General features: G+C 41.3%; 1 protein-coding gene across 2 annotated transcripts in view; it reads right to left on the bottom strand.

Annotated features, from left to right (window-relative positions):
- Nucleotides 1–108: 108 nt before the first annotated feature.
- The window catches only part of ZBTB11 (zinc finger and BTB domain containing 11), a 49,957-nt gene continuing 35,213 nt past the window's right edge, over nt 109–14,852 (bottom strand). For both annotated transcript variants that reach the window (XM_074999108.1, XM_074999117.1), the window contains exons 9-11: nt 14,443–14,601; nt 9,377–9,552; nt 109–8,261 (exon numbers count right to left, since the gene is read on the bottom strand). In XM_074999108.1, the coding sequence (XP_074855209.1) occupies nt 7,735–8,261; nt 9,377–9,552; nt 14,443–14,601 (862 nt within the window). In that variant the 3' untranslated portion in view covers nt 109–7,734. The remainder of the gene's footprint in view (nt 8,262–9,376; nt 9,553–14,442; nt 14,602–14,852) is intronic.

The following is a 14,852-nucleotide window of genomic DNA, read 5'->3' as shown; positions in this document are numbered from 1 at the left end:
TTGGTGTCATCTGCAAGCTTTGCCACCTCACTGCTTACCTCATCTTCTAGATCATTGATGAACAAGTTGAACAGGATCGGTCCCAGGACTGACCCCTGGGGAACACCACTAGTTACCCCCCTCCATTGTGAAAATTTACCATTTATTCCCACCCTTTGTTTTCTGTCTTTTAACCAATTCCCGATCCATGAAAGGATCTTTCCTCCTATCCCATAACTGCCTAATTTACATAAAAGCCTTTGGTGTGGGACTGTGTCAAAGGCTTTCTGGAAATCTAGGTATATTATGTCCACTGGGTGCCCCTTGTCCGCATGTTTATTAACCCCTTCAAAGAATTCTAGTAGATTAGTTAGACACAACTTCCCTCTGCAGAAACCATGCTGACTTTTGCCCAACAATTCGTGCTCTTCTATGTGCCTTGCAATTTTATTCTTTACTGGAGCAAAATTATGTAAAGAAGGGTTCTCAACTTTTGAATTATGCTCCCCCCCTACAATATATAAAAAGAGACACCCCCCCCCTTTAACAAGTTGAAATTCACATTTACTCAAATTTGGTCTAGCTAGCTGTGCTTTCCTAGAAAGACCCCTTTCATTGAAAATCCCTTATCTAGCAAATTCCTCAGCAGATAGTAGCCAGCCAACCATGTGTGAAGAACTCTCCTCCCTTCCCTAAATTCTGTAGATAGGGTTATCCTGTGGTTCATATTTGATACCACCCTTGTCATGGTGAGTGGGTTTGTGTGTTCCAGTGAACTTGAGTGTGATGCTACAGGGAATCTTGTACTCCCAGCAGGGTCACTCATGGCAGCAAGATCAAGGGGGGAGGCTCCAGACAAAGAATTATTCTAAAAGTCCTCAACAGCAGAACAGGCAGAGGATAGGAAAGGCAATGCTACAACAGCTGTAGCGGACAGGAGACTCCCATGCCCTTTGTTCTTGATGGTTAGAACACTCAGGTTCTTGTGGTGGCTGCAGTCCAACAGTCACCCCACATTAGAAGTCTGGCACAGGCTTCTTCCTCTGTACTACTCTCCTAAACTTAGGTCCTACAGCAACTGGGAAATGGCGAGGGGAGCAGGACTGTGCAATCAAAGCTTTTAGTCATGAACGAGCAGGAAGGTAGGGGATGTATGTATCAGTCATTCCGTTTCAAGTACTGAGGTGGTAGAACAATTCAGCTGCTGCATCCGTGATTGAGCAGCCCTATTTAGGATCTACTTTGCTCACCTCACATGTTGAGGGGGGCTTTAAAGGTGCCATAAAAACAGTCAACCTCAGTCCCCCTGACTGGATAACCACATCCAGTGGGTTCACCTCCATGCGGTTGAAATTGAACATTTAACGTTGGAATGTGGAATATTCAGACTACTAGACAACCCAGACAGTGAGTGACCAGAAAAAGACCTCTGGCCCTTCACATACGTGAGCTGCCATGATTGAACATCAATATCGCTGCCCTGGCAGAAGCACACAGACCAGAAGAACAGCTAAGGCGGCAGCGGAGGGTACACATTTTGTGGAAAGGAGCCCCAAAAGTAGAAAAACAAATTCATGGAATAGGATTTGCCATAAAAAACAAACTAACAAAGATTCTACATGAAGTCCCTTTTGGCACCAATGAGCATCTCATAACTCTGGTTCAGGCTTGCCAAAAACCAAACAGGCAACTGTCATCAGTGCTTACACACCAACTCCAGATATAGAAGATGTGAAGGAGAAGTTCTACATCCAACCAGAGACGGTCCTGAAAAACATACCCAAAGACGACAAAATTATTCTCTTGGGGATTTCAATGCCAGGGTCAGAAGAGACAGATCTCTGTCAGACAACCATTGGGAAAGGAGTAGTCAGCACAAGCAACTCCAATGGAGTGCTCCTCCTTACAACATGTGTGGAACATGAACTAGTCATCACAAACACCCTGTTCCACCAGAAAAACAAACTTAAGACCTCAGGGCAACATTCTTGATCAAAGCATCGGCACCTCAGACTGTTGTATATGCTTGAGATCAGTGCGATGTCCTTCTCACACGTGCAATGACCAGTGCTGATGATGACTGGACTGATCACTGCCTTATTCAATCCGCAATGGCAATGAGGATTGTCACCAAACGGAGAAGTCAGAAGAAAGACATCTGACAAAAGATCAGTGTACAGGCTTGAAGGATCCATCAGACCAAGTGACTTCCAGATAATTCTCCAAAGGAAGCTGCTAGCAGTACACCCTTGAAGATGTGGAAAAAAACAGGTGTCAATTGAAAAATGCCATCATTGGAGCTTGTGGAGAAAACACTAGCTACCAGACCAGGAAGCACCTAGTTTGATGAGAACAATGTGGGAACTGAACGCTTGATTGAGGCAAATAAGGAAGGCTTTTAGAGCCTCGCAAAGTGACATCAATTGCATGACACAAAAAGACAAGCGCATTCCAAGGTAGAAGTGCAATGTAAAACAAGGACTCTGGAAAAAGTGGTGGACTGAGAAGGCATGAGAATTTCAGCATTTCACAGACAATACAAGAGGTTTCTACAGTGCTAACAAAACTGTTTATGGACCCAGAAACCATGGAATCAAACCCTGTGATCAAAGGATGGTACCCAGCTCTTGAAAGACAATGAAGCCATTGCTTCTTGTTGGAGGGAGCACTATAATGAGCTCTTGAACCACCCCTCCACCATGGTCTTAGAATCCCTTTACCAAATCCCTCAGCAACCACCTAGCGATGATCTTGGAACACTTCCCACACTGAGTGCGGTCCAAGCTGCCATCAAAGCAATGAAATGCAACAAGTCAACTGGACTAGATGGAATGCCCACCGAAGTCTTTGAGGAAGGTGGGCCAGAGATTTACAAACAGCTCCACCTCCTGCTTGCCCAGGTCTGGATAGGGAACAGATACCACAAGATTTCAGAGACACTGATAGTTAGCCTTTCCGAGAAGGGCGACAAGTCGGACTGTGGAAACTGCCATGGCATCTACCTCCAACCAACAGCAGGGAAAAATCTTAGCTCCAATCCTTGCAAACTGACTCCTGCCACTCTCAGAAGAAATCTTCCAAGAGTCCCAGTGCGGCTTCTGACCATTCCAAGAAACAGCAGACAATCTTCAGTGCCCAGCAACTGCAAGAAAAATGTTGAGAGCGCAACCCAGTCATATATGAATTTCATCGACCTGACCAAAGCATTCAACTCAATCAGTTGTAGTGCCCTGTGGACCATCCACTCAAAGGTAGTCTTCTCCAAAACCCCAAAAAATTCATTAGCATTTTAAGGCTGCTTCACGACAACATGTCTGCCACAGTACTGAGCAACAACAGAGCCCAAAGCGTCACCTTTGAGGTCAAAATAGGTGTCAAGCAAGGCTGTGTTATTGCCCCACCACTGTTTTGTGTCTTTATTGCCATGACCCTCCACTTCATTAATGGCAAGCTTCCAGATGGTGTAAAGATTGCCTATAGAATGCTTGGGAAGCTTTTCAATCAATCACAGAAGATGGCAGACTAAAAGCAACACTTCCACGAACTCAATCATGGAGCTCCAGTATGTGGATGACAACATGGTTGTTCCTCTCTCTTGCACAGCCCTTCAGATCATCTTCAGTGCCTTTGCTGAAACATAATGAGAATCTGGGCCTCACACTGAACAACAGAAAGACCACAGTGCTCCACCAACTGGACTACTCATGCACCTTTTATTGAAGTCAATGGAGAACAGCTGGAAAAAGTGGAGCAACTCCCAGACCTTGGAAGTGATCTTTCTGCTAAAGTGAACATTGATGTGGAAATCCAGCACCATCTCAGCCATGCAAGCTCCGCTTTCACCTGCCTGAAACAAATGGTCTTCGAGAACCAGGACCCTCCTCCCAAGACTAAGCTCCTTGTATACTGTGCAGTGGTTACGCCAACACTACTATATGCATGTGAAACCTGGACAACATACAAGCATCATTTGAAGGTACTTCAACAATATCATCAATGCTGCCTCAGGAGAATCCTAAATATCTCTGGGGAGGATAGGCACATGAACACTACTAGCATCCTGGAAGAGGCGACCATGATCAGCATTGAAACCATTATCATTCATCAACAACTTTGTTGGACTGGTCACGTGGTTCGGATGGCTGATCAGCGCTTCCCAAAACAGATTGTTTTCTGAATTGGAGGAAGGACAGAGGAATGTTGGGGGGCCAGCGTAAGTGAGATAAGGACACACTGAAGACACACATGAAAGTGCAGCACCAGTGTCGACACTTGGGAGAACCTTGCCCAAGACTGTGCCCAGTGAAGAAAAGTAATCAGGGAGGAGTAGCGCAATTTGAGAAGTCCTGTCGCAGTGCAGTCGAGGACAGGCAGAGAAGAAGAGAGTCAAAAACTGCCATTTGCCTGTATTTCGCTGCAATACAGTATCTGAGGCCCTTCTGTAGTTTACAATTAAACATGAATTCTGTAGTCACAGAATAAAAAAAGCCACAAAATAATAAAATTCTGGGTTGCACTCTTTGTGAAAAGAAAGTTGTTTAAAAGAATTAATGGCAAAGATCAATTATTTAGTGACAAATAACCAGAACTGTATACATCTAACACAAAAAACAACCAAATGTACAAACCAAAGATGTTTAATTCACTATATCCAGGAATTTAGTAGGAACACTTCAAAAATGGACTGAGTTTCTCATGAGTTATTACAGACAAAATATCTAGCTTCAATACTCTTACATGCTCATGTTTATGGCCTGACTTCACAAATTGTGGTAGGGTGATAACCTCTCAAACTAGTAATTTAAGAGGTGTATTTAAAAGAAGATAATAAAGGCAACCTCACAAATTCAGGAGAAGCAAGGCTAAATGATACTCCCTAATTACCGTATGCCATTCTGAAAAAATAAGGCACAACTGTGTTATAAGGAAGAGCTGCCATAGCCTCTAACTTTCATATTCTTAATTTTTTTTTTGTCTATGAAACATTTTTGTAATTTCATTGAATGGCAGGTCATAAAGCCAATTAAAACATTTTCATTCTTATTGAAAGCATTACACTTGTTTTAAATTCAACAAATTCCTTTGTCTCCAAAGAGGTGGATAAATGTAAGTACTCAAGGATTAATGAAAGTGCTAGCAAGTACTGTGTCGTAAGGTAGCACAGTGAATATACAATTGACTTTCTAAACAATATTTACAAATAGTTGTCCAGAACACGTTTCCTCACAACTTTATCAATATATACTTATGCCTAAATTAATATTACTGAAAAAATTTGGAAATTTACCTAACTGTATTAAAATGGGCTTTAAGTTCTTATACACAATGGCTATAAGAACTGTTAACACTTACCTCTGGTTTTTAGTTCATATTATGATGGACTGATCTCTCCCGAGTACTTGAGTATACGAGTGTTGCAGAAAATACAATTAGCAGTATTTTTTCAAGTGTGTGTTTTGTGCAGTTTTACTCCATTGCAATTTTTAGAGACTAGCACAATAATAAGGGGTTGCAAAATGTGGGTGAATAACATGAAATCACCATCATTTTTGGTTCTTCCAGAATACATTTTGATCTTTTGATCTACATTTGTAACCTACCACTCAGTTCGGGCCCAAGGCAGAAGCTCAATGTCATTAGTAAGTTATTGCTTTTTTAAAAGGTAAATGTTTTCAACAGTAGCTTAGCCATATGTATGCAAAATACACAGAAACGGTCTGCTTTACAGCCTACTAAATTGAGATCTTACAACTAAGTGATGAAACACATACAAAAACATTAACTCAGATGAGCTAGACACCTTGTCAGGGACTCCACCCCACATTTTGTTAATGTGTATGAGCCAGTTTCATAGAATGGCACAAGAAAATTGTTGTATTACAGTTTCTTAAGTGTATCTAACAGGTACCAGTGGTCTTGTGCCCAGTGAATACTTTCGCAGTACAAGCTGTTATGCTGTCAGAATATGAACTCAAAACTACATATACATCCTGTGTTTAAGTGCCTGAATTATGCATGTTACAGAATGAGAGTAGATTATAACATCACAGGCTGAAACTAATAAAAGGATACTAGTTCTAAGGTGGTTTCAGTTATCCTCATGTACTTAAGTCATTCATTTTTCTTTTGTTGTGTGTATTGATTAGATGACCCTGTCTCTCTCTCATTGCTATACTTCAGTTGGTTTCATGGTAGAGCTGTATCTTACTGAAAGACAATTTCAAAATATACTAAACAAGTGTGTTTCTTTAATACACACAAAAGTGGATTGGAAGGTCTCACTTCATACAGAAGAGTGAGTAAGGCCATGATGCAATGATTTTATTAAACATGAAAAATTAGTGAAGTTTGGGGGAGAGAGTGAGAGACGGCAAAAGCCAGGGGAATTATACAGTCACTGAACAAGATATGAGTAACTTCATTGCAAAGGATTTCTTTAATATTAGGGCAAATATTTCTACATTTTAACACAACCTACAGAAATAGCAGTTCCTCCACAAAGATGCGACTTAACTTCATTCACTGCCTTAAATGTGTTTCCATGGAGTTGTGGTGCCTTTGGTGATTTCCAGCATGTTTTCACAAATTTAGTTTTTAACATGATATGATGTTCACATTATTCAGTCTTAATGCTACCTTGCCTGTTTTGTTTTTGAATTACTAAGTCCCACCATACTCCAGGCCAATTCTCAGTGATTCTGTAGTTGTAAAACCAGATGATTTCTACAGTATCCCATTCACAAAGAATTGCACCCAATTACACTCATCTTTCTGCATGTGGAAATTTCCACATAAATTTAATACAAAATTAAATGATTTCTACATCCATCATTAGTTTGCCTGCCATGGGTAAATACAACGAAGCAGTATAAAGCTTTGCTTGCACAACTAAACAATTAGCAAAATAAATTACACAGGGTTGCACATATATGGCCAGACTAACCTGCTTTATTTTCACTGAAGAGCAGTTACTTACACCAGTAGCCCTATTGATCCCATTATGCTATTAGAAACTGCTCCCCAGTAACAGCAATTCTTCCCCAGACCCCAATGGACCTCACCAAGTAAATCTGGTTGCAGTTACATGGTTAGGCAAATCATTTCACAATGGCTTACAGGATCCTTGAGTGCACTGACCTGCCACAGTCCTGAGGAGTTTAAATTAATTTTGAAAAATTCCTGGAGCACACTTTGTAGCTTTATACACAGTTAGCAAGTCTTCCAAAAGGCCAAAGATCCCATAACAGGTTTGTAGCCCCTCACAAGGCAACACGCAGTCCACAGCAGTCCAACATCCCGATTTGGGGAGTGAAAGAAAAAAGGACAGAACCTATCATTTGAACTTCATTCACGGACCCTGATAATATACATATTAATACAAAAGCAAAATTGTTACTGAAACAGCTGAACAGTTCTAGCACAGCTTCATTGTAAAAGTTTATAAAAATTTACAACATGACACTTCATGCCATTATATGGGAAATGTTTTATTTTAGACCTTTCTGTACTAATTGATGACTGGTGTAGATATCAGTCTTTCAATTCTTGCTCTCCACCAAAGTATCTGCAATTTTACTTTGCCCCCAACCCTGCAAAACATTGTGCGATACCATTCTACAGCCAAGACACTCAATAGCGAAGATTCAATATCTGAAAGTCAGTATTACTGTAAGCCTCAAATACTCACAGTTAATACTTAGGTTTTTGCATGACAATACTGTACACCCTTCTTGCTCTCTCCATCAGAAATGTTGTTCACTCTGTTTCTGAAATGTGGGCCACTTCAACTTTTACAGTTTCAATGGCTTGTGAAACTTCAGCTATTTTCTGTCCTTGCTGTTGTGCCAATACATAATTCACCACCTGCATGATGCTTTGGTCAGAAAGGGTGGATACTGATGTACATTCCTCAGTAGCTGCCACAGCTCCAATAGCTTCAATTGTTTCTCCAGTCACTACCACAGTCTCAATCTCCTCACTGCCAATGCTAATCTCTGCTTCTTGTTCTTGCATGTCCGCTGTTAAAATACTGATGGCATGTTCCACCTGTGTCCCCTGGTTATGAAATTGCAGGGTATCCTTTTCCAGCATAATTTTGCAAGGTACATAATCCCTGTGAAACTTGGTCATATGCTTCCGTAGCGTCCTGGCATCTATGTAAGCTTCATTGCACACAGGACAGACATACGGTCGTTCTCCGGTATGCGTCCTCACATGACGTTTCAAGGAACGTGCATCAGCCCAGGCTACTCCGCAAGTCAGACATTCAAAAGGCTTAACACCTGGAAAAAAAAATAACTTTTATGTATATGTGTAAATAAAAATGAGAAATTGCAGCCAGAACAGACAACATTCTAATACAGTAGTTTTCAGCCTATCGCCTGGGGGAGGTACACCTGCGGGTCCATACAGTATGCCTAAAGAGTCAGCAAATGGTAGTTGTTACCATAGAACCTATGGTCAGTGGACCCCTAGAGATCCACAGTCTATGTCTAAGATTTCCGAAGGGGTCCACACATGCATTTAAAATATTTTAGGAACTTGCAGTTAAAAAAAGTAGAAAACTACTGTTTTAATAGGTAATCATGAAACACAATTGCTAGTCATAGCAGAGCAAAAGGAGAAATTAAGTAAATTTGCATATTTTGAATGCTTTATATAGTAGCTGAAAAGACTTCTATACTGTGTGTGTGTGTGTGTGCGTGCGCACGTGTCCTTAGAGTGCTGAGGTGCAGAGTCTCCCTCTTACATCCATGTCTCCCATTCTGCATTTCCCCTCCAGATAGCAACTTGTATACAGAAGTATATAGATTAGTCAGTTATTCCCAGGCATGTCTAACCTTACTTATGAAATGCTTACACCTATATTGGAACTGTATAAAACTGTGTTATTTTCCCAAATATGCTTAAAGGTTTTAGTCTCCACTATAAACTAATGAACTGACAGATTTCAGTCCACAAAAAGGAAACAGTATTTTTGGGAGTTTACAATCTCTCATACTCTTGATCATTTTTTTTTTTTTTTGGCAGGGAAGCAGTCACAGTTGAATATTTTCATAATTGTGGCACAATATTGACTCCTTGCCACATAAACAAAACTAACGGAGTCTCACAGAGGCTTCTGAAAATGTGTTTTTATTACAATCCTTCAATAAGAATACTGAGAACACATCTTTTCTGTCTGCATGATAGGTGCTGGAAGGTTTTAGAAGGATTCTAAGGTCTACTTTTAGAAGCTGCTAGACATATGTTAAAGAGGATGAATGTAAAGCCACCTTCTGCTGACTAGATGATCTAGAACTACTTACTGATGGCTCAACACTCATGCGGACCCTAACATATTTTTAGAATACTAGTCTTTTTATAGAAAGGACAAAATAATTTATTTTCTGTGTACCTTCATGATTGTTCATGTGTCTTCTGTATTCTCGCAGTTGGGTAAATTTTCTTCCACAGTGCTCACACACACGTTCCAGATTTTGCTTGGCTCTCCCTTTCTTCCCATGTGTGGCTTTCTTTACATGTCTTCTATACAAAGCTTTCTCATAGAATTCTTTGCCACACACATTACATCTAAAATGCGAAAAGAACACCTGTTAGATACAGAAAACATGCTTGAAACTATCAATTCTATGCCTACTTTACCTTAAGCTTTTAAAATGTCTCTAAACTGGAATAAGGAAGTTTAAAGGAATGCCAGTTTTATAAAGGTGTTAGGTTTTGAGGCTTCAATGTAAGAGAAAAGTTTCAGATTTTAAAATATTATGCCATGAGACTACAACCACATGCTTTCTTAACAACGGATGCAAACTGCCACGCACCATTTTACACATGCAAAAGTATACAGATTAATAGCCAAACACTTCTCACTTTGCCCAAGACATACTTAATCCCCATGAAGTATTACATGCATTATTACTTGTAGCTCATATTGTCATCCTGGAGAACACAGAGGCTATATCTAGGTGGTGGGCTCTATTTCAGGATACAAAATGATCCAGAAATAGCTGTCCATATCTATGCAATGTGCCCTCTGTCTCACAGTTTTCAAGATAAGGGGCGCACCATTGCAGCATCCCTGTGAACCTCATTGTACGAGTTGAGGGATATTTTGAAATAGCCTATTTCAAGGTTAGGGCACCATCTAGACATAGCCATACTATGCAGGCATGGCTGGAGGACGGTGAAGATGTGAGCGCAGAGGTATGGGACCCCAAGTAATGAAGTTTGCTGTATTGCCCATCTTCTCTTCATACCTACAGAATCTTCTCAATGCTATTTGTAGATGGCATTTGAATCTGGAAGTACTGGGTACGTCAAACGGTTTTATTTGTACATTGTTAATATAAAGAAACTCTCTCTACATATATATATAAACAGTTGTAGCAGTCAGGTTGAATCTAAAATTCTGAATGAAGGGTAGTGAGGAAGCGCCACGTCATTAGCCTCCAGAGATGTCCTGTATATGCCCCAGAGTTCCCCACTCTGGCATCTATAATTTCCACTGCTGTCAGGTGCACAGGAATTAGGCAAAAAGAAGACCATTTCAATTCGGCACCTGGAAGCCCATGGCTGTGATGTCATGGTTGTATGAAAGGCTGAAAAATCTTCTCTTTCTTTGCTATCAGTGCTGCTGTGCGGTCTGTGGATACCCCTGCTAGCTGCCCTCCTCCCCGCACCACGTGGCAGCTAGTGTGTAGGTGGGGGTCGTGCTTGTATGATAAGACAAGAAACTTCTTTTCAGCACTTTACATTTTGTCCTGCCCCACAACATCCCCTCCCTTTCCTCCCCCAGAGGCAACACGCAGTCTGGAACTTTCCCCCCGCCCAGCTGCATCACGTGACTTGACCCTGAACCAATAAAAGGATGCACTGGACATGCTGCCAGGCAGCTTATGCATGGTGAGTGTCCTGGAGCTGCCCGGGGTAAGTCTCCCTCGATGGCTAAGATATTGATACATTAGTAGCTATCGGGGGCGGGGGGGGGGGGTCTTGCAGCCATCTGGGGCAAGTCTCCCTCAGCAGCAAAGATTTTTGAGGGCTGCCAGTCACAAGGGGGAAGTCTCCAGCAGCTGAGATATTCAGGTGCTGGCAGCTACTGGGGAAAAGTCTCCCTTGGCACCTAATATTCAGGGGCTGGTTTAAGAGCATTACATGCCCAGAGGCAGGGGGGTGGGACCAGACTTGTCTTCCAGTAGATCATCATTAAAGGATTTAAAGTGTACTCAGTCCAACGGGGCAGTCGTTTGTCAGACTCCTCCGTAATTAACCCATGGTTTCCCACAGGCACAGGAAGTGCCATCAAAAGTTAATCACATGGACACGTAGTGTAACTTAGATGTACGTTTCTAGATTATGGATTGGGTGCAAGGGCGCAAATTATTTCTCTGAGGATCTTGTTTGTCAGGAGGTCTAAATACAGAGCCAAGACTCTCCTCTGGGCCCACTGGACATAGGGGCAGGTGGTGGCTCTTGACACAAGATTTCCTGGGTTCCCAGCAACTTTAAGACGGACCGGAGGCAGGCGCCATAGAGCACTGATTACTGTGGACAGGGTGTCCCCTGGGGCACCTGGAGGCCTTTTCAGTCAACAGAAGAGAAAACTTTGTCAGTAGGGTGACTGTCTTTTGAGACCAAATTTGTGTAAGGACTTGACTGAAAGGCCACTGAAGGCAATGTTGTGGCTCTACAATTACCACAGTTCTTGAAGTAAGGCTTGCAGCGACCAACCGAGCCGTAACTGATTTGATGATCCATTGCATTTTCAGTGTAACACCCGTGTCTACTACTTACACATACATTTCCAGATTTTGGAGTGGATGCAAGGATGAAAATTCATGTTCAGAGGATCTCCTCTGCCAGGAGGCCTAAGCCCAGATCCAAGCCTGGGCCCGCTGGTAACAGGGCAGGCGGTGGGTCCTGCCCTAGAGTTTCGGCAGGCGACCAAAGGAACCATAACTGATTTAATGATCCATTGCATTTTCAGTGTAATACCCATGTCTAATTACACATACATTTCTTGTTCTGAGGATCATCTTTGCCAAGAGGTCTAAATCCAGATCCAAGTCTTTCCCTTGGGCCCACAGTGGCTTTTGGCCCTGCTGATGTTAAGAGTGCCCTTGGTTTATGTGACCCTTCCTTCCCACTTAACATCAAGCATGTACTCCAGTGCTTTTGGATTCTGTTTTGAAAACCTGTCTGTTGGGAAACCCGAATTTTTTTTTTCTAACCTTTCCTAAATGTTTTACTACCACTCCTCTCTCCTGTCTTATAAAAAGCACATCTCTTGTACAGGCAAGCCAGACTCCGCCTGGAAAAAAGGGACGTTTGGTTAATACAGCAGGGGAATGAGGGAAATGAAATGTAGGAAGATGTTGTCAGATACCCATAGCCACTTGTGGGGCATATTTTTCCCCATTCTGCACCAGTGAAAATACCCAAAATGCTCCAGGGCTCAGTGAACTGTGGGATAGGTTCCCACAATACACTGCTGCATCAGTCGATTTGGGTGACTTGCGTGTGGGCAGCAATAAGTTGATTTTGTGGGGAGCCTGTAGGAAGGTGAGGATGCTCGAAATCAAATTCATAAAACCCAGCATTAAAAAAATCAATTTTAATGAAGGCGATTTTAGCTTGTAGTGTAGACGCAGCCTAAGTAGACAGAAGAATCCATCCATAGACCTCTCTGTGTCTATGGTGGGGATTAAATCAATCTAACTACTGTGGTCAGGGAACAAGTTTTAACTCAACAATCCTGGGTAACACCGCTTCACTGATCAAATTTTTACATGTAGACCAGGCCACAGCATTGTTTTAGATTTTTATCTATTTAAACGTTCACCATTGTGAGGAATTAAGGGAGGGTTATCAAACAGTTTAAGCTTCATAAACCATCAACATGACAGGTCAAAATATTCAATTTAAATATTCTGAAACAAATCACATCTGTTTATACTATTAATTCACTGGTCAATTTGTAACAAGTCCAATTCAAAAGTCTGTATCGCTGGATTTTGACACGAGTAAGATCTCACTTTTTTTTTTAAACTTTGTTTATCTGTAAATCTTGATTACCATCAACAGAATATTTTGCCAGTTTGAGTGTGTACTGCAGAAAATTAATTTTTTTTGTGTCATCAGTATCCACACATACTGATAACATTATCATTCTAATGACATGCATACCAAACCAATCGAAAAAAAAAAAACTGTTAACTTCTGATTTTAAAAAAAATCTTTCCAAGCCTACATATAAATCAGTCATGTCCCAGATGGTAAATGCAACCAGATGCGTCACTACATTTAACCTTTCCAAGCCTCCTCCTCCTCTCTATATATTGATCACAGATGAAATTGCATGGTTGCTTAATGATGCAAATGACCATGGCTTGACTACTTTTGTTGTATGTAAACAGAATGAAGTCCAAGCAAGTAAATGAACACACAGGGTACTTTAAAAGAGCCATTTTCACAAAAGTGAAAACAATAAGTCAAATCAGATATGAAAGGCTTTCTCCCCAAGAGTAACAATTCCATAGCAGAGAGAAAGCTAGCCTTCTTACACCAGGGCCGGGGAGAGAGAGAACATGCAGATATGCACACTGGCTGCTTTCACTTCCACTGTGAAGCTACATCTAAATTACTGGCTTCTGTTGGGAGACTGGAAGTGTCTCAGCAGAAGTCTGCAGCATTGGGAGTGTTCTGCTGACATCCCTGTCTTTCTCAGCAATCTAGACATAGCCTAGATCACAGTAGGTTTATTTTAAGCAGACAAATGTTGCTTTCTCAATTCTGGAATTGCTGCTTTGCGGGCAAAAACACTGTCTCCTGGATGCTTTGAATCATAGTTTTCAGCTTTATGAAACGAACTCTTGTAAAGCAGAATGAGATTCTCATTCTCTCTCTCTCTCTGTGTAAGTGTAAAATATTGGCTTGGACTTCACTCTGTTTGCATGTAAGAAACGTAATCCAGTCATGATCACTTATATCACTCAGCAACCTCTAATTTTCAGTTTTGTGATAAATACCTTTTTCGGTCAAGATGAGGTCTAATATACAATCCCCACCCCATGTTAGAAGCAACATTTGTTGAATTGGGAACTTGTCCTTTCCCAGTTTTAGAAATTTTAAAGATGCCTTAAACTGGCAAACGCCAGCATATCACTCAGATTGAAATCTCCCCCCCAAGATCGCACACCTTTTCCCGCTCCCTTAGCTGTTAAGCAGCCTTTAGTGTCATATAGTGGTCCATTAGGACCATGAGCCATAAACATTCAGGATCCTTTTCTTTGACTAAGATCATCATATGAAGTTTTTTTTAAACATCTGTTGCTGAAAGGTACATAACTGTAACTAATGTTAGCTCTTGGCAATGTCATTCCAAAACAGATCCTCACTGGTCTAACGAGAGCTGTGCATCTACAACATGTGTTCAGCTTACATCAGTTGCGAACTATCACTCACCTGTAAGGATCAGTGACAGAATGGGACTTCACATGAGAATACCAATCTTTCTTCCAACTGTAACATTTCCCACAGAACTCACATTGGAATGGCTTCACACCAAGATGCTTGTTCATATGCTGACGGAGATCCCGAGCTTCATAGAAACTTTTTTCACACCTATAACAATCAAGTTTTCAGACACCCACATAACACAGGGTTGTAAGGATACAAAAATAACTATGGAAGTAAAACTGTAAAAAATGAGAAACCTGGACTATGATTTAGATGGCACAAAGCCACTGTACCTTTTTTATCATTTACATGTTGTCTGTATTAGTACTTTTAAAGACTGGAAGACTTCATGAAGTAGACAAGGTTTACAAGTATCAACAATTATTTTAACATAGTAATTCCTGTAGATGAAAAGG

This window comes from Carettochelys insculpta, chromosome 1 (genome assembly GCF_033958435.1).
Source record: "Carettochelys insculpta isolate YL-2023 chromosome 1, ASM3395843v1, whole genome shotgun sequence".
Classification (NCBI taxonomy): Eukaryota; Metazoa; Chordata; order Testudines; family Carettochelyidae; genus Carettochelys; species Carettochelys insculpta.
Note: the sequence above shows the minus strand (reverse complement) of the source record. Positions and strands in the feature narration are given on the sequence as shown.